Raw genomic sequence first — 20,848 nt, forward strand, 5'->3', positions numbered from 1 at the left:
TAGCATTTCCCAGAAGGTGCAGGATGTGTGACTGCTCTGCTTCCCGACAAACCTAACTTACCTGAATAACACGTTACTCTGGTATGTAGCTTTGATGAGAAAGGATCTATTTTTAAGGGAGACTTTATAACTTACTAATAAGGACAATCAGAGATGAAAAGGGTTGGAAATAATTAATTTATGCACGCTCATCTGTTTGCTGTCAGTTTATATCTCTGATACTAAGATGACACTATTATAACCCATTAGCGATGCTTTAAGTAGAACGGGAACAGTGTTTTCCTGATCCTTCAGTGCTGCTTCTTTACAAAGATGGCATCTCTGTTGAACAAATGCTTCAAACAAAGAGAAATTAAAACAGAAACATTCAGTTTATTCCAATATTTATAGTGTTAATTAGAAATGAAGATGACATGAAATGCATGGTTTGCAGAAATACATTGAAAAACTGGGTAAATGATTCCATCTGCTGGTGAAACGATGCAACTACAGAGAGATTCTAATTTGTTCAACAAAGATTTAAAAATGATTCCTCGGCAAACAAGATGCACACAGTTAAATTAAAATGGAAATACAAACATTTAAGATATTTTTGTGATCTTTAGGAGTAGAATGAGGATGAAATTCATTTTCCTCACTAAAAGTTAGACAGGAAGGCAACAATTGGATAATTACTAGTTAACAAGCTGTTTTCACATTTGATTTAATTGCAAAAGTACTTTTGAAATTATTTAACACTTATGACAAAATATTTATTCTATTTCACAGCTGAATCCACACATTTTTCTCAGGTTAAAACCACAAACCTCGTAATTTTTATTGGAGTTGTATGCAATAAATCTCAAAGGTGTTTTAAATTGAACTTCCGGCTGAGAGATGCCTTCTAGGTTTCATCATACTTTTCATTTTAGCATCAGAAAGATACTAGAAGTCCTGATAAGCCACCACCATGTTCCACTGTGAGATGCTGTGTTTTTGGGTTCATTGCAGTGTTGGTTTTCTGCCTCATGTTGCTTTGCAACATGGCGAAATCTTTCCATCTGACTTCATCTAACCAGAGCACCTTCTTCCAAATTTCTGCTCCCTCTTCGAAAGGATTTGTGGCGAAACGAGAAAGTTACTAATCAATTAGAGTTTATTTTTTTTACTTCTCTTGCTTTTATTTCTCTGAGGTCAGATCTATAGAGCAGAAGAAATAATAGTTATCCTGTCCAAAGACTGTTGAAAAGTCTTCCCACATTGTGGAACACACCAGTAGGAAGCGCAATTAGAAGATATTTCAGGATTTTAATAGACTATAGAGTTACATATTAGCATATTAAAATATGTGGGTTTGGGCTTTGGTGGTGCAGTGGTAGTAGCCTGACGTAGTCCTACTCAATTCTAGTCAGAATATGAGTCTGATACTGCTCCATAGAGCTGTGATTATGGGGCGTGTTTCGAACGAACCAGGAAAAAAAATGCCTCTGCACTCAATTGGATAGATCTACAACCAATAAGAGCAACGGAGTGTGTGACGTATGTTAAGCGAGGCATAGTTGTTGTCCACAAAAATCAAAGCGTGCAGTTGCACGCCTAGAATAAGAAGATGAGCCTTGATTGCGTTTCTCTGTTCCTCTTTTAAAATTAATTTGCTGTCGATATCTTCTAGAACAGACCTAATAGCAGAATCTACTCACCTCAACTCTCTGGCGGCAGCCATTGTTGTTGTCACCCAAGCGCGCATTGGTCACGTGGTGGATTACGTTACTGTTGATCATCTGTCCATCATCGTATAAAGCCCGCCCTGACAATTTGATTGGATCGCCTGACAGTGGGCGATCATACTCGCGCTACTATGGAGCAGAGCCAGACCGAACTTCCCCGAACTCAAACCTTGTGGGCGGGACTAAGTTCGGACTGGCACCCAGGCTACAGTGGTAGTGCAAACAACTCATAGGCCTTATTCCTCATTGTGGCTGAACCGGGTTTGAATCCGGCCTTTGTTCCTTCCCCCTTTCTCATACCCCTTCTCTCAGTCTACTGTTCAAAAAAATAAACAAAAAATGGCCACGGGTGCAAGAAAAACCTCAAAAAAAAAAAAATCATTTGATTTCAAATTCAAAGTGAATTTGAATAAGGCCAATTTATTGTAACTAAGTATTAAATAGCAGAACGGCTCACCTGTTGCTTCTTTTTTAAATGAGTTAGCTGACATTTCTATTATGCCTTCTGGTTTTTTACATATGCGCTGTGTTGAGACTCTAAATGAGGCTTTTAGCTGCTGGTAGCAGCTTCCTTATGTTGGTCTGTGATCAGTCCATATTGCCAGACTGCATTTAGATTCAGCAGAGTATTTTTAACATCCTGGTCCTGACTTTCTCTCACACTAGCCAGTTTTTAGGCTGAATCGTCGTGCTATCTCATAGCACTAACTAGCACAGACCAATGGAGACTTTTCCTGACTATCTGGTGGCCTCTGTCACCAGCTTTAATCAAATAGGGGCCATAAAACCGAACTGTAGAAGCTGGAACATTCAGGAGGAGACTTGACTTTTGACCTGTTATCCATCTAACAGATGCAGGTAACATTCGTTAAAGACTACTTTAATAGTTTTCTAGCCTCTCAGTTTAGGTGGACGGCCATGTTTTGATAGGTTTGCATGTCTGCCATAACATTTTCCTTCACCAGTATGCACCACTTTGAGTTGATTCGTTGTTTAAAATCCCAATAAATACCTTGAGGTTTGTGGTTATGCAAAAGCAATATGTGGAAGAGTTTCAGTCTATAAATCCTTTTTTCAAGGTGCAGCATTAATGTCTGTATCTCCTGTATTTTCCTCTTCATTAAATGGTGGAAAGTTTCAGAGCTGTGTAGATCAGATTGGTTGTGATGCAGATGAAGCCTATCAGGTTGCAGAGGTTGGACAGGCCGTGGTAAAGTCCAAACATTTTCTTGGAGGCTCTGTACTTTGGGTCCTTCTCCTTCAGCTTAGCGTATTCCTCTCTCTGACTGCCCAAGCCGATCTGGTTCCCCAGGCTGTGCTCCTCTTCCACCGCCCTCAACTGAAACATCACCTCTGTGGCTGCTGGGCCAAACCACTGAGCGTTCAGGCCTGCCATGATCAGAGCCACGAAGAACATCCCCATCTGGAAGATAAGGACGACACAATGAGGACAAAAAGTTCTCTGATGTAGATTTTTGATGCCAAACAAAGCTATTAACCCTCACCTGCACACTTTCATGCCAGTCCAGCAGCTCTCTGGGGTGGTACACAGCATACAGAGCCAGGCTGGCAAAGTTACTCCCCAGCAGGCAGTAGAAGTAGACAGGAAACAGTTTGCTCTGGACCAGCCCAAAGGTATGCAGCGTTACCTGCTTCACCAGAGCGAAACCTACAGGTGCCAAACCCAGGATTAAAACAGAACCACTCCTCACGCCGCACTTCCTGCTTTGTGCTGCTCTTACCTCCAATGAAGGAGACCCACACCTGCATGCCCCAGGTGAACGAGAGCAGCAGCAGGTGGAACACTTTGATCAAGTCTGTTGGCTCCCCCTCTGTTGCCATGGTAACTCTACAAAAAAAAAAAAAAAAGACACTCAGAGTTACAATCAATCAGTTGGATGATACAAAGAAAAAGAAGCTGATGTCTGGACTTGGACTAGGCCATTTATGTTGCTTTTTCAGTCCTGCTGCTCAGGAACCACTGATCTATTGATCATCCAGAGTGACTACATTGGTATAAAGGGGGTCAAATGACCTGCCACCCACATGTGGTAGTGGCAGCATCATGCTCTGGGTGCTTCTATTTCTAAAGTCAGTAAAAGTTCATGTGAAGATTTAAAAAAAAAATCAGTTAGAGGCTGAGAAAGCCTTGAGAAAGGAGCAAAGGTTCACCTTTCAGTAAAACTATGACCTTAAACCTACAGCCAGCTCTGCAGTGAAATGGTTTAAATTAAGGCATATTCATGCGTTAGAAAAGTCCAATCTAAATCCAGACCTATAGAGAATAGAAAATCCCTTTATTGTCCCAGAATGTGGAAACTGTGGTGTTAAAGCAGCAAAGGATTATAGGAAAAGTTGTCACACCAGTGAGGACCTTTAAAAAAATGTGTATGAAAATAACAGAATAAGTGTCAGAGTTAAGAAAATAAACAAAATACTAAACAATACACTGTTTTAACACTAAAAATACTGAGCATCTGGAAATAACTAATAATCAATATACACATTTTTACAGTAATGGAAATGTGAAAAACTAGTACCAACACCAGAGATGTGAGAGGGATATATCTATATAGGAATGTTTATTAAGACTGGAAAATACATATTTGCAGAACCTCTCCATCCGATCTGACTGAGGTTGAGTCTTCCTGATGAGCCAAAGGATGGGCAGCCATTACTGCAAGGAAGGTCTTTCTTTCTTTCTTTCTTCCATCCATCATCCATCCATCCATCCATCCATCCATCCATCCATCCATCCATCCATCCATCCATCCATCCATCCATCCATCCACTTCCACTTAACCATGGCCCGTTGCAGAGGCAGCAGTAAGCAAAGATGCCCAGACTTCTAGCCTGATGAACCAGAATAAATGTGAGATTAAAGGTGTAATTTCGTCTGGCCCCGATGAAAGAGACATCGGAAGATTTTTCAAACCATGTCTGTGCCTATTGGCCAACGCTCTGACCAATGAGCACCACTGACTGTGACGTAGTAAACACGACAGAAAGCTGGTGGGGAAAATGGCGAGTACGTCCTTCTAAAAATGAATGAGCGTAGAGCCTCTTCCTGCTCACGTTTCAACAAAAACCCCCAAGTCTAATCCTTCCTAAACTGATTCCAAAGCTGAGTCAAACGAGAACTGTTTAATAGTTGCTTCCATCTTCCTTGTTGTGCTTTCTCCAGTGTTGCACAGCTTTGTCGTCCCGCCCTCAAAACCCCGCTCGTTTTGCATCCAGAAATTCAAAACACATCTCTGCGGTGTGATTGGTCCGTCAGTTCTAGGGCCTGGGGCATCGATCGAGGCTAGATCAACTTGCAGGCAAAAATGATTTTGGCTGCTGGTGGTTGGGGCTAGTTTATTAGGCCACCAGACTTCCCGATGGCGAATCCCGATACCCCGAGGCGATACCAGGCCAGCTCAGAGACATAGTCCGTCCAGGGTGTCCTGGGCTTTCCTAATGGGACATGCCTGGAACAACTCCTTAGGGAGGCGACCAGGAGACATCCTGAACAGATGCCTGAGCCACCTCAGCTGGCTCCTTTCGACGTGAAACAGCAATGACTCCCATTTCCTCCCGGGTACCTGAGCTCCTAACCTGATCTCCACGAGTGCGCCCAGCCACCTTGCGAAGGAAACTCATTTCTTGAATTCGTGATCTTGTCCTTTGGGTCATTACGGATCTAGGTCTTTCTAGAAAGCATTAATTTAGGGGACATGAATAAAATTTAAGCAACACTATAAGGATTTGTAAACTTAATGAAAATAAATTCATACTTCATTCTCTCATCATGAACATTTATTTTTTTCAATAAAACATAAATAATGTGGAAAAGGTTTGAGAGTTTTAAATTGTTTTTCCTCCTGAAACCATGTTAACTAAAACCTTCTGCTGCAGTTTGCTAACCATCAGTTATCTTCAACTGTTGGATAATATTAAAGTAAAAACACATTTTACTTTCCTCTATTTTCTGACTGTTTATTTGACGTTGAAAAAATTTAAGCAAAAGTAGGGAGTTAAAGATAAAAACATTTGGGCGTCACTGAACCTCTGACTTCAGTTATGCAGCAGAAAAGATAAGCAGAAGCAGAGAGATAAGAGAAAAGGAGGCGGAGCCGTAAATAAACTTCATGCTTCATTCATTATTAAATGACAAAGGAGGATAATGAAGACAATATATTACAGAACGGATTAAAGCAGATAAAACCACCAGAAGAACTTTAAATTACACTTAAACTAAGTCTGCTTATAAAGCTAACGAGCTGTTAGCCACTCAGCTAACACAGTTACACAAGGAGATGCCCAGCAGCGAATATTGCTTTACTTAGTTCTTAACTTAAATAATTAGACTCTCAACAAGTCAGCAGGTTCAAAGCGGTTATATCTACCTTATTCCAGAGCGTTTTAAGGAAGAACGAGCAGTTAATCCACCAGAGTGTGATGCTGGGTTCAGATGAACAGCCACTTCCTATGTCAAATGTCTGGAATCTAAAAGCCCCGCCCATTGCGTGACAGCGAACCAATCATATTCTTTGTTAGGTGACATGTGTTGTTTTACCGTTTTTAATTGGCTCATTTCTGACAGCTATTCTCACAGCCTGTCCAAAGAAAACAGATGTTTTATTTACTTTAGACCAGCGCCCCCTGTCTTTAAATTCAGTTTTTTTTCTTACTATCAACAGGCTCTTCGACTTCATGAATTTTTGTGTTATTTTATTTACTTCACCAAATATAGATAAAATGTATTTTTAAGTTCTGTATATTCTGTATGTTTTGTATGCTTGTATGTATCTTCAGAATGTGAGGTTTGATTGTGAACGAGTTTTTATATGGAAGAGTGTTTTGAGTGGAGAGGAAGATATCTATATCTACTGATATCTATTGTTGGATCTCTGCATTTTAGGCGATTTAGATAGAAGCAGCTGGAACTTTTGCGTGAGTTTAGCTGTTGAGGCTCAGTAAAAACAAAATAAAAGCTTTCATGTGTCCCTTTTAGGGATCCTGTGTCTCTGAGCTGCAACCACAGCTTCTGCTCAAGCTGCCTAAAGAAAAAAAGCTTTCAGGTGTATATGGACCTCTAACCTGGATGATGGTTCCTGTGAAGGATCAGATTATTTTAATCCAGTCTGTCAGTAAATAATATTTTATAAAACAACCAGCATACCTGCTCATTTTCAACAACCCCCAGAAGTCTCAACATTAGAAAATCTTTACTGAAGTAAATTCTTAGGAAAGTAAGCAGAAAACAGAAAGGACTTTAATTTTCTCTTGTTTCTCACAGTAAACTGAACGACTCGGTCCAATGACTTCATGTTCTGATCTCTGGATCATCAAACTCATCCTGTAGGAAGTTGTTCTGTTCAATATGACAAAGTCCACAAACCAGCTGTGGTTCTAAACTGCTTTTCCTCCTGGATCAACAGCAAATATGTGACACTGAGATCAGGATGGATTTACAGTTAACTGGACAGAAATTGATGCAAATGATCTGATTCATCTCTAAGAGTTTATTAATGACTCTTTCAATGAAAGCAGTGAGAAAACAGTCAAGACAAGCTCATTTTATTTCATTTATATTAAACAGTTTAGAAAGAAAACTATTCAAAGTGCTTTACATGAATAAATCATAAGAAATGGAAACACATGGAATTAAAACAAATAAAGGCAGGTAAAGAAGAGTTGGAAATATAGAAACTAACAGTTTAAATCAAATTAGAGACTCTAAATAAACAGGTTTTTAACCTTGATTTAGAGGAACTAATTGTTTTAGCACTTTTGTAGTTTTCTGCAAAACACTTTTGTTCAATGTGTTCATTTAAAGCTCTGATTAAAGTAATCATTAGATTGACATTGTTAGTTCATAATTAACTTAAATTTCAATGATCAGGTTGAGGCAGGTTGAACAATGAAAAGGACTTTAGTTTTCCTTTAACTGCTCAAAACCACAACCAAACCATAGAAAAAGCATACAGGCTTAAAGGAGGCAAGAACAGGATAAAAAATAAAAATATAAAAGAATGTTAATGAAAGAAAGTGTGATTATAAAGAAAAAAACAACAAAGAGTAATGTGGCTTAGAATGGAGCAGAGGTTCATGGATTTCTTAAAGGTGTCTGTCTTCATATATTTACTGTAAAATATATGTTGAGTTTTTTGAGGTAAATATTCATTTTAAGTAATTTCAAACATCCCCGTTTATTTTTCAATGTGAAAAAGGGAACAAAAGAAAAATAACACAAACAGATATGCCTGAAATTGTTTATTATTCTACAGAGAACAAAATGGAGTAAAAAACAAAATAGATATTTCCTCAGTTTGACTTTTAAATTGATCATTATACGTTTTATGTAATTTGAAATTAAAGAAGAAACATTTTAAAAACATCTGAAGAGCAATGATTCTTTAACAGGTAAAAACAAACTGGCAAAACCCTTCCTTCAAATATATTTTATTAATATTAATATATTTGTTTAGTGTAAGTTGAAATGTTAAACAGTCGATTAGAATAGTAAGAAAGAAAATGTTCCACTTACGATTGTCTTTAGCAATAGAAAGTTCACCGTTTAGCTGTGAAAGATGCTGCAACAGCACCACCTGCTGGACGCAAACTGAGAAGACAGATTTCATTTAAAGATTGAAAGATTTTATTTAAAACTTGAAAAACAGGTTAAAGAAAGTGAAAGTATTTACAGACGTTATTGAACTGAGCTGAGACGCCATTACTGGGTGTTAGATCTCTGCTGGAAAACGAGAGAAATATTTGGAGGATTTTAAGAAGCTGAAACTTTGGTGAGTCCTGCTGTTGAAATAATTCATTAGAAAATGGCAGAGAGAGTTTTTGAAAGTTTCCTGAGCTGCCATGTGTGTTCAGAGACTTTCAGAGATCCTGTGTCTCTGAGCTGCAACCACAGCTTCTGTTCAAGCTGCCTGAAGAAATTCTGGGAACAAACTGGAAACAAGAACTGTCCCATCTGTAAAAGAAGATCTTCTAAGGAAGCTCTGCCACTGAATTTTAGTCTGAAGGAACTGGTTGATACTTTTGCAGGAGGAAAGAAATCTGGATCATCTGAGACAGAAAGAGGAGAAAAGCAGCTGATGGTGGTCTGCAGTAAACACCAAGAAGACCCTAAACTGTTCTGTAAAGACGAGCAGAGAGCTGTGTGTCCTGTCTGTGAGTTTTCTCTCCACCAGAGTCACAAAGTGGTTCCTATAGAACAAGCAGTCAGTGAGCTGAAGGAGCAGCTGAAATCTGACTTAAAGTCTCTGCAGGACAAGAGGAACAAACACAAACAGGTGGATAAAACATACAATGATGTGATTCAACACTCTAAGAAGCAGCAGTTGTCCACAGAGAGACAGATCAGAGCAGAGTTCAACAAGCTCCACCAGTTCCTGAGAGAGGAAGAGGAGTCCAGACTGGCAGCTCTGAGGGAGGAAGAGGAGCAGAAGGGGAAGACTATCAGCAGAGAGATGAAGAGGATTCAGGAGCAGATCTCCTCTCTGTCAGACAGTATCTCTGCTGTTGAAGAAGACCTGCAGAAAGACCAGGTGTCGTTCCTCAGCAGTTATAAAGCCACTCAGAGCAGAGCCAGAGCCCAGAGCTCACTGTCAGATCCACAGCTGGTCTCAGGAGCTCTGATAGATGTGGCCAAACACCTGGGCAACCTGTCCTTCAGAGTCTGGGAGAAGATGAAGGACAAGGTCCACTTCAGTCCTGTCATTCTGGACCCAAACACTGCTAATGGATGGCTGCATCTGTCTGATGATCTGACTAGTGTGAGAAAAGGAGACACATGGCAGCAGCTTCCTGATAATCCAGAGAGAAACACTAAGTGCCCCAGTGTTTTTGGTTCTGAGGGCTTCAGCTCAGGGAAACACAGCTGGGAGGTGGAGGTTGGAGATCATCCTGGATGGACTGTTGGTTTGGTTAAAGAGTCTGTAGACAGGAAGGGAGAGAGAGATCCTTCACCAAAATATGGAATCTGGTGTTTGTGGCATTGTAATGGTAAATACTCTAATGGTGTTGGTCAGCCTCTCACAGTGAAGAAGAGTCTCCAGAGGATCAGAGTCTATCTGGACTATGACAGGGGGGAGGTGTCCTTCTACGACCCTGAAGACATGTCTCGCATCTACACTCACAGAGACACTTTCACTGAGAAACTATTTCCTTATTTGTATGTTTTAAAAGCTGCTGATGCTAAAACATCAGACATCAAAATCAGTAAATCTGTGGTTTAACAATTCAAAGGGCTGTACATGAATAAATCATAAGAAATGGAAGCACATATAATTAAAAGAAATAAAGGCAGGTAAAAAAGAGTTGGAAACATAGAAACTAAATTTAATAATATTTCAATTAACAGTTTAAATTAAATTAAAGACTCTAAATAAACAGATTTTTAACCTTGATTTCGAGAAACTAATTATTTTAGCACATTTGCAGTTTTCTGCAAATTTTAACACTTTTGTTAAATGTGTTCATTTAAAGCTCTGATTGAAGTAATCGTTAGATTGACATTGTTAGTTCATAATTAACTTAAATTTCAGTGATCAGGTTGATGCAGGTTGAACAATGAAAAGGACTTTAGTTTTTCTTTAACTGCTCAAAACCACAACCAAACAATAGAAAAAAGCATACAGGAAGTGTTTTTGGTTTTGTGGGCTTCAGCTCAGGGAAACACAGCTGGGAGGTGGAGGTTGGTTTTGTTAAAGATTCTGTTGACAGGAAGGGAGAGAGAAAGGCTTTACCAGAATATGGAATCTGGGGTTTGTGGCATTGTAATGGAATATACACTAATGGTGCTGGTCAGATTCTCAAAGTGAAGAAGAGTCTCCAGAGGATCGGAGTCCAGCTGGACTATGACAGGGGGGAGGTGTCCTTCTATGACCCTGAAGACATGTCTCACATCTACACTCACAGAGACACTTTCACTGAGAAACTTTTTCCTTACCGGTATTTTGGTGTTGGAGACGCTGCTGATGCTAAAACATCTGACATCAAAATCAGTTAATCTGAGGTTTATTTATTGTTTTTGGACAAGTTAACTTTAAAGGGATGAAAGTTATTGGGAAAAATACTTTTGATTCTTTTTTTAATGTCAGAAAATTATTATTAAGCTGTAAATGTGAATTTAAATAGATTTTATTACAAACCAAAATGTAAAGTCAAATTGGCTTTGTTAGCAACCTCTGAGCAATGAGATAATTGATTTTATTTTCTTCTTGACTCCTTGATAAATTTTTTGACTAGAATATTTAGCCCATTTTCAAGGCTTTTTTTTTTATTTTTGTCCTGATTATTTTAGTTCAGTGTTAATTTTTAGAGTTTGCCATAATATAATGTGCAGAGTACATTTTCAGAAAGTAGACACAATAAGATGTAATCCTGACATACATGGAATTCATTTCAGTACTGAAAGCAAGAAAACAAGCCGTTAATTTAAAATGTTAAACATTTAAAACACCTTTTTGTTTCTACTTAATAGAGGGGATACATATAATTACTTGTTTGGTGATCTTAGAAACTCTCTACAACAAATCAGGCTGTTTAATTTATTTTTTTATTTCTTCTTCTGTTTTCACTTGAGTTAAACTCACCTCACTCAAAACTTTGGAAGCTGCACAAGTATAAAACCAACATAAACACCTCTTTTTAAACTTTACATGAATTTAAATAGATACTATAATCCAGAATGTTGATCATCACATGGATCTGTTTATGTTGGTAAAGTCAGAATAAATCATAAATCAACCCTAAAGATGAAAATGTTGAATCTCTGATTGTAGATGCTCCAATCAGCTGTTCAACATTAAAGTAAAACAACAGAACTGCTGTTTTCTCTTTGGAAATGATCCAAAATGTAACAGAACAATGAATTCAAATTATTCAAACTGACAGGTCCTAATAAATAGGACTGATTATTATGAACATCTATGTTTCAAATATCTGCATATCTCCATAGAGACAGGTGATTAATAGAGCATAGAGGTGAGGAACCGTCTCAGTTTGACTTGTTTCCAGACAGCAGTTCTCACATCTGTATCATGTCTTGGACTCTGCTGTCTGTACAGTTCTACTCTGAATGTGATTGGATGGAGACACAGATTTGATCAGTCACTTCATTTTAGACTCTGATTATTCTGTTTGTTTCTTGTTGAATTCAAACTTAGCAGGTATGGTAGGACAGCTGAAAATGGCTGCCATACTATACCTCTGAGTGAGTTGCTGGTCTGAATCTACCAAACATCACATTGATCCAGTCACACCTTTATCAGATTATGCACTCTCTGTAACAAAGTGATATTGGTCTCTATTTTTTCTTCATATTTTGTTAAATACATCAGAGTCAAACCAGGAATCTGATCTAGGAAACACCCAGACTGCAAGGCGTGATAGGCCTCGACTGAAAAGTGGATTCATTTAACATCTGCTGGTTCATCCTAGTAAGATGCCTCCTATAAAGCTGCAGCTTGTAAAAATTAGACTTTTGTCTCTACTTCCTTCCCTCACACAGATGTTAGTAAAATAAAAAATAAATATTTAAAGGTATGATGACTCGGCAGCAGGAGATGAAGTCAACACACTAAATCTGAATCTAAATTAAAACCTTGGGAGTAGAAACATGTGCTCACAAAACTGGAACATGCTGAGTTTTTAAATCTCTTGTCAAAACCCACCTTTTCTGTTTGGCTTTTAATGCCTAGCATGACAGTGGACTTAATTTTATTCAAATTTATTTTTTATCTTTTTATGTTTTATTCCTTTTATTTTTTTATCCAATTTTCTTGATTTTATTGTGTGAATATTATTTTTACCCATGTTTTAGCTGTTTCATGTTTTGTTTTTTGTTTTTAATTTTTTTTTTTCTTTACAGCAATTTGGTGTGCTGCTGTTGTGCTTAACAAATAAAATTGGATGAAAAAGGTGAAAACCTTGAAGAATTTGGAAGTGAAAGTTAAAATGTTTTTTCCCAATAATCTTGGTCTCGATCCTAAAGACATTGGGAAAGCAGGTGGAAGGAGGAAGACCCAGAAGAGTCTGCTACATCTCAAAGATAAACATCAGTTTCCATCGTCAGCTAGAAAACTGAAGGCGACCAGAATCTTGATCATTAGCTACGTTTATATGCACAAATTTTACCCGATCTGATCTAAACCTTGATTGATCAGAAATTCTAAATCTCTGTTTACATGGACACTAAATAGAATGATCCAATAATGATGTGTGTACAAGTATGATGTGTTTGATGGGATTAAATATTTAAGAAAGACTGAAACTGTCTAATTATCCATGAAAACATTGGTAAACCGTCACGCTGAAGTTGCACACATCATCAGTGGAGATCATTTTACTCCAAGGATCTGAATGGGTGTGTAGATGTACACCAATCAGAATGGAAAGCTACAGAAACCTCCTCTATCTTAAGGGATACATTTGCTTTCCGACCAGACCAACTCTGATTAGAATCTGTAGTCTGATTTATTTACATGAAGCATTTCTGATCTGATCAGGCCTTCAGTCCAATGATTTGTGTCTAATGAGGATTTCTTAGAGGCTGTGCTGCAGAGGTGAAAGGAAGTGTCGCTCAAACTACAGTAAAGGTTGCAAAGGAATGCAGAGAAAAATCCACATTGAGGTTTGATTAGCTGATTATGTGACCAAAGGAACATAATGTAATTTGGACTTCAGGTTTTCTGACATAGCTTGATTAGTAAATCTTTAATAAATTATTTTATTAAGTTTTAACAATATAATTGACTTTGTTTTTTAGTTTTTTCTAAAAGTGGGTTATTAGCCCCTCTAAATATTTGCAGTCTTATGGACTTACCCTGAAACTTGCGTTGAAGAGAGAAATAGATATGGAGGTTGAGTGTCTCTTTATATATAAGAAGATACTGTTAGTTTTTTGAGAAAGGATCTTTTAATGAATTACTACAGGTACAGATTTAAACCCAGTAGAAGAAGCCTTCATTATTTGGCTGTTGTTATACGTCGCCAATTTCCAATGTTGGCTTTATATTGACCTATGTTATGTTGAAAGGACATGTGATGAAAGGAAGTATTATGTTAATTAATTGAACTCACATTGGAGGAATGTATTTCTGCATTTAACCCATCCCCTTTGAGAGCAGTGGGCTGCCATTATGCAGCGCCCGGTGATCAGTGTGGGGTTAAGTTTCCTCAGGGACCAGAGTAGCAGTCTTTGGGGATCGAATCGGATACTTGCAACCTTCTCAGAGCACAAGCACACTGCTCTATATTAGATGACTTTAATATAGATTAGATCTCCAAATATTGTCCACTGTTTAAGAAGCTGCTTTTTATAACTAGTGTTTGTCATCAATATTGGGTTCTTAATAAGTCGAAAAGAATTTCATGTGGGAAAGACAGGTCTACATGCAAAGATCTTATATTCAAGAATATTCCTGAGCTCTTTTCACAGGTTGCATCAAAGCTGTGAGCTGCAGTGATCATAACATGATTTCCTTATTATCAACTTTCTGCTTCTGAATGCAGACAAAACAGAAGTTATAGTCTTTGGACCAGAGTCTCTGAAAAATAAGCTGATTAGCCAGTCACTTCATTTGGATGGGATTAAACTGATTTCAGATAATAAAGTAAAAAATCCTGGTGTTATTTTTGATTAGGACCTGTCATTTAAATCCCATATCAAAGAGGTTTCTAGAATATCCTTCTTTCATCTGAGGAACATTGCAAAAATTAGAAATCTCCTGTCCAGGGGTGATGCTGAGAAATAGTCCATGCATTTGTTACTTCAAGGCTGGACTATTGTAATTCTTTACTATCAGGAAGTCCACAAACTGTAGTTAAAAGCCTTCAGCTGATCCAAAATGCTGCAGCCAGAGTTCTGATGAAAATTAAAAAGAGAGATCATATCTCTCCTATCCTGGCTTCTCTTCATTGGCTTCCTGTTAAATCCAGAATAGAATTTAAAATTCTCCTTCTCACATATAAAGCCTTAAATGGCCAAGCTCCATCTTATATCAGAGATCTGATTGTTCCTTACGTTCCTAACAGAGCACTTCGCTCTCAATCTGCAGGTTTACTAGTGGTTCCTAGAATTTCTAAAAAATAGAATGGGAGGCAGATCTTTTAGTTATCAGGCTCCTCTCCTGTGGAACCAACTACCAGTTTTAGTCCGTGAGGCAGACACCCTGTCTACTTTTAAGGCTAGGCTTAAAACTTTCCTTTTTGATAAAGCTTATAGTTAGGGTGGCTCAGGTTATCCTGAGCTATCTCTATAGTTATGCTGCTATAGGCCTAGACTGCTGGAGGACATAGGGACCCCCATTTCATCATTCTGCTTCATTCTCTCTCTGTTCTCCTATTCTGCAGAATCTGTTAGTTCAATCTCTAACGTTCTGCTCTCTCTGCTTTTCCTCAGAGTAGCTTTGCCTCGTCTGTTCCTGTTTGGCTGTGACGTCATCCTGGAAAGAAACATCAGCTGTGCTGCTTCCATCAACACCCTCATTTATAGATGTTGGAGATCGTCCTGTTTTCCAGTGGGGTCCTGTGACTGAGTGGATGTGCTCTCTTCGTCCTCTGACATGGGAGCTGGCTCGGAGCTCGTCTGCCTGGCTGTGTTTCCTGGACAGGGCCGCCTTTTACAGCTGCTTTTTATGTCTCTGCTTCCGTCTCTTTTACATAACCCCAGTCGGCCTCGGCAGATGGCCGCTCACACTGATCCTGGTTCTGCTGTAGGTTTCTTCCTGTTAAAAGGGAGTTTTTCCTCTCCACTGTCGCTACAAGCATGCTTAGTGTGAGGGATTGTATTTGAGTCAATGAGTCAATGCAATCAACTGGTTTTCCTTAGATAGAAAACTTTGTATCAATTTGACTGTATGATCTGGTTGAACTGTAAAGTGCCTTGACATGACATGTGTTGTGAATTTGGCGCTATATAAATAAACTGAATTGAAATTGAATTGAAGGACAAAACTATATTATCTAAATCAAGGAAGAGGATTATCTTAAGGTTTATTCTTGACTTATGAGAAGATGTTTGTCAACAACGGGATGTTAAGAATGCTTTAGAAATATTTATGAATACAATTTTAGAAGTTGTGAGCAAGTATGGCCCAATTTGTCACTGCACCATTTTCAGGAAACTGTGAAGACAAGAAAATCTATTGAAAATGTAGGTAACGAAATTTGCGAATTTGTAAATGATGCTAAAACTGTGGAAAACATTGAATGCTCTAATATGTATGAATAAAAAATCTTTTCCTAGGTTTGTGGAATGGGAGATTCATTACTAGGCCAGCAGAGGGTGCTAACTACTTTAATCATTTCTAATATTTTCTTTTTAAATAAAGCCAGTGGGTTAACATCTTAGATTAATTAAATGAGCAAATTTTGTAAAATTTTAAAGACTAAATTCTTAGAAAAACATGCAACTTAAATTAAGAGATTAATAGAAAATGGTTAGAAAGATGCTCCAGGATCTCTGATATGTCTCCTGATATTAAGAATCTCCATGGAAAGGTGATTAAAGGACCTGCCCACATTTTGTTTGCGCTGGCACCGCCTACAGTATCTCCCTGAGGGGGGATGGACTGTGCTGGACACCCCCTTTTGGTACACCCAATTTTAATTACACCCAAGAGCAACATGCAACAACACCACATTCGAGCAGGCGCAGGGAGGATCGGCGTCTTCTCACACCCCTGTTCCCTGGCAGCCGCTCGGAGTCTGGGGCCTGGAGAAATAGCGAGCTCCCTGGTCTGTGGTCTTGGTGGGTGGCTGCTGCGGGGCCTGGGTGGCCTGCCGGTGGCGGGGCTGTCACTTCCAGGGCCTAGCTGGGGCTCCTGGGGTGGGTTGGGGCGCCCCTGGGGCTCGGATCCCTGGGCCGGATTCATTTCGGGGTGGCCGGCTGCCGGCGAAGCCCTCGGACTCTTCCCCGCAGCTCCTCGGGGCTCCGGCATTGTGGTGGCTGGGGGACATCCTCGGGGCTGTCTCTCCTCCTCCCTTGGTGGGGGTCGGAATTCCTGGGCTGGCCCCTCCCTTGTGCCTTCGCTCTTGTGGTCCCTCTGGGCGTCTGGGGCTTTGGGTCTCTCGGCGCTGGACTCAGTGCTCTGGGGGGGCGCCTCTTCGGCTCTCCACAATCACTATTGAGCATTTTCTCTATGGATAACCTTTACATGCACAAGTGCACCCTCACAAACAATTGCAGGTGCTTGGCTCCAGGTACTCAGAGATTCACTTTCATACAGAAAACCCACACTCTTATCTTCAGGTAACACAGAGTACATGTTAGACTTAATAATACTACTTCAGCGATAGTTTCAAGGTGTTGCTTCATTGTATGTCTCATACCATGTCTGTTGATTCTGCTGCTCTTTTTACATCTCGTTGCAGGTGATGAAGCAGACTGAAAATGCTTTATCATTATCTCTCTTCTATCTCCTCTTTCTTTTATCTTTTCTCCTTTTTTCTGTTTTTCCTCTTCTATTCTATTTACATTGCAGTGTCCATATGATCTGTAAAACTCCCTGCATAATTAGAGTCTGGGAGAAGATGAAGGACAAGGTCCACTTCAGTCCTGTCATTCTGGACCCAAACACTGCTGATGGACGGCTGCATCTGTCTGATGATCTGACCAGTGTGAGAAGAGGAGACACATGGCAGCAGCTTCCTGATAATCCAGAGAGAAACACTAAGTACTACGATGTTTTTGGTTCTGAGGGCTTCAGCTCAGGGAAACACAGCTGGGAGGTGGAGGTTGGAGATCATCCTAGATGGAGACTTGGTTTGGTTAAAGAGTCTATTGAGAGGAAGGGAGTGATAAAGGCTTTACCAAAATATGGAATCTGGTGTTTGCTGCATGATGATGGAAAATACACTAATGGTGCTGGTAAGACTCTCACAGTGAAGAAGAGTCTCCAGAGGATCAGAGTCCAGCTGGACTATGACAGGGGGGAGGTGTCCTTCTACGACCCTGAAGACATGTCTAACATCTACACTCACAGAGACACTTTCACTGAGAAACTTTTTCCTTATTTTTCTGTAGGAAAATCTGCTGATGCTAAAACGTCTGACATCAAAATCAGTTAATCTGACGTTTCTTTATTATTTGCAGACAAGTTAGCTTTAAAATAATACCAGATATTTGGTAAAAATACTTTAAATTCTTTTTTCATGTCAGAAAATGATTATAAATTTGTAATTTTTAATTTCAATAGATTTTATCATAAATCAAAATGTAAAGTCATTTGTTTTGTTAGCAGCCTTTGAAGAAGGAGATCATTTAGTTTTTTTTCTTGATTCCTTTATTAGTTTTTTGATTATTTTAATTTTTAGCTAATTTTCAAAGTTTTTTATTTTTATTTTAATCTGTTGATTATTTCAGTTCAGCCTTAATCTTTAAAGTTTGTCACAGTATACTTTTCTGCTGAATAAATTCTCAGAAAATAGAACAGATCTAGAATAAGTTCTAATCGTGACATACAAACAATACTTTTTTAGTAGCAATATCTTCATTATGTTTAAGAAAACATCCTATTGTATTAATTTAAAATTATTTCGTCTAATAAAAAGATTTGTAAATTGTTCAGAACACCTTTTAGTTTCTACTTAATAAAGGAGATGGATACAAATACGTGTTTGACCTGTCATTGATTTTGGAAACTCTAAACCATAAATCACATCTTTTAAAACTTTAAATGGATATAAATAGATGCTATAATCCAGAATACTGATCATCACATGGATCTGTTTAAATTGGCCCACTTGTGATCTTAATTGTACATCTCTAATCCACTATTGATGAAGACGCAATTTATCTTCATTAAATATCTGTCAGCAAACAGGAACTTGAAAACTTGAAATGTGCAACTGTAAAAGGAAAAACTGGAGCAGACCTGGCGTTACATGGCATAGTTTCTGCATCCATCGCTCACTTCTAATCTCTCCTGAGGATTTTTCTCTTGCCTCATCTGGCATTTTCCCCCCACTTGGTTATCATTTAGGATGTGCAATCAAGGTGTTAATTGGTGTGTCTTTACTAGGACCACCGTGTTTCATAATGATAAGATATAACAAACTCCTGACTCTGTGTTACAGGAAACTATCAGGCTGCTATCTGCTCCGAGTGGCCGTTACTGGCAAGTGGATTTGAATTACTCCGTCCACATGTGTCAGACTTAAATTCTAACTAAAGTGGTAGTCTATAGGCCTATTTTAAGAAGAAAAAAATTAAAACATGCATTCTGTAGATGTCCCCATATGCCAGAGAGTCAGACTGAAAATTATAATTTTTTTTTAAGGGATAAATAAATTTTAAAAATCCATGCCCCAGGCATACCCAGGCACCGCAGATCCACAACGGGGCACATGCCCCTGTGAAAAAGGTCTGCCGATGCTCAAGCTGCCTAAAGAAAAAAAGAAAACAAGCTCTTCTCTCTGTTGATAACAGCTGAGTTTCTTCCTGAATCTCCTGCTTCTGCTGCAGCCAGGAGCTTTCAGGTGTATTTGGACCTCTGACACAGAAGATGGTTCCTGTGACGGATCCGTTGATTTTAAACCAGTTTTTCACTAAATAATATTTTATAAACCAACCAGTGTACCTGCTCATTTTCAACAACCCCCAGAAGTCTAAACATTAGAAAATCTTCACTAAATAAAAATTCCTTGGAAAGTAAGCCGAGAACAGAAAGAAGGAATTTAATTTCTCTTGTTCTCTCACAGTAAACTGAACAACTCGGTTCAATGACTTCATGTTCTGATCTCTGGATCATCAAACTCATCCTGCAGGAAGTTGTTCTGTTCAATATGACAAAGTCCACAAACCAGCTGTGGTTCTAAACTGCTTTTCCTCCTGGATCAACAGTAAATATGTGACACTGAGATCAGGATGGATTTACAGTTAAATGGACAGAAACTGATGCAAATTATCTGATTCAACTCTGAGAGATTCTTTCAATAAAAGCAGTGAGAAAACAGTCAAGGCACGGTCATTTTATTTCATTTCTATTAAACATTTTAGAAACAAAACATTTCAAAGTGCTTTACATGAATAAATCATAAGAAATGGAAACACATGGAATTTAAAAAATAAAGGCAGGTAAAGAAGAGCTGGAAACATAACATAGAAACTAAAAGTGACAACATTTCAATTAACAATTTAAATCAAGTTAGAGACTCTAAATAAACAGGTTTTTAACCTTGATTTAGAGGAACTAATTGTTTTAGCAGTTTTGTAGTTTTCTGAAAATATTAAACATTTTTGTTTAATGTGTTAATTTAAAGATCTCATTGAAGTAATTATCAGATTGACATTGTTCTCAGTTCATAATTAACTTAAATTTCAATGATCAGGTTGATGCAAAAACAATGAAAATGACTTTAGTTTTCAATTGACAGCTCAAATCCACAACCAAACCATGAAAAAAAGCATACAGGCTTAAAGGAGGTAAGAACAGGGTAAAAATAAAAAAATATATAGAAGATATATGTGCAAGTTATGAGAAAAAAACAACAAACAAGAGCAATGTGGCTAAAAATGGAGCAAAATTTCATGGATTTCTTAAAGATCTATGTCTTCATATATGTACTTATTTTTCAATGTGAAAAAGGAACCAAAAGAAAAAAAACACAAATAGATAATGCCTGAAATTGTTTATTAATCTACAGAGAACAAAATGGAGTAAAAAACAAAACAGACTTTTCCTCATTTTGACTTTTAAAGTGATTATTATACTTTTAATATAGTTGGAAATTGAAGAACGAACATTTTAAAATCTGAAGAGCAATGAATCTTTAACAGGTAACAACAAACAGGTAAAATCCTTCCTTCAATTATGTATTTTTTATTTTAATATCTTTGTTTACTGTAAGTTGAAATGTTAAAGAGTTGGTAAGAATAGTGAGAAAAAAAATTATTCAAGTTAATCTTTAGCAAGAGAAAGTTCTACGTTTAGCTGTGAAATATGCTGCAACAGCACCACCTGCTGGAGGCAAACTGAAAAGACAGATTGTTTAATTTAAAACTTGAATAACAGGTTAAAGAAATTGAAAGTATTTTCAGATGTTATTGAACTGAGCGGAGACGCCATTACTGGGTGTTAGATCTCTGCTGGAAGACGAGAGAAATATTTAGAGGATTTTAAGAAGAAGCTGAGCCT

At 38.2% G+C, this 20,848-nt stretch overlaps 2 protein-coding genes across 2 annotated transcripts; one reads left to right on the plus strand and one right to left on the minus strand.

Annotated features, from left to right (window-relative positions):
* Positions 1 to 2,592: 2,592 nt before the first annotated feature.
* tmem205 (transmembrane protein 205) lies at positions 2,593 to 6,204 on the minus strand. The gene is made up of 4 exons (XM_038296733.1): positions 6,095 to 6,204; positions 3,449 to 3,555; positions 3,212 to 3,375; positions 2,593 to 3,129 (listed from the first exon to the last, which is right to left on the minus strand). The coding sequence occupies exons 2-4, from the start codon at positions 3,546 to 3,548 to the stop codon at positions 2,827 to 2,829; spliced, it is 567 nt and encodes a 188-aa protein (XP_038152661.1). The 5' UTR covers positions 3,549 to 3,555; positions 6,095 to 6,204; the 3' UTR covers positions 2,593 to 2,826.
* Positions 6,205 to 8,388: 2,184 nt separating this feature from the next.
* Positions 8,389 to 17,943, plus strand: LOC119790974 (nuclear factor 7, brain-like). The gene is made up of 2 exons (XM_038296750.1): positions 8,389 to 9,394; positions 17,244 to 17,943. The coding sequence occupies exons 1-2, from the start codon at positions 8,528 to 8,530 to the stop codon at positions 17,778 to 17,780; spliced, it is 1,404 nt and encodes a 467-aa protein (XP_038152678.1). The 5' UTR covers positions 8,389 to 8,527; the 3' UTR covers positions 17,781 to 17,943.
* The last annotated feature ends 2,905 nt before the right edge of the window (positions 17,944 to 20,848 follow it).

This window comes from Cyprinodon tularosa, unplaced genomic scaffold (assembly GCF_016077235.1).
Source record: "Cyprinodon tularosa strain WSP-4 unplaced genomic scaffold, ASM1607723v1 ctg376, whole genome shotgun sequence".
NCBI lineage: Eukaryota > Metazoa > Chordata > Actinopteri > Cyprinodontiformes > Cyprinodontidae > Cyprinodon > Cyprinodon tularosa.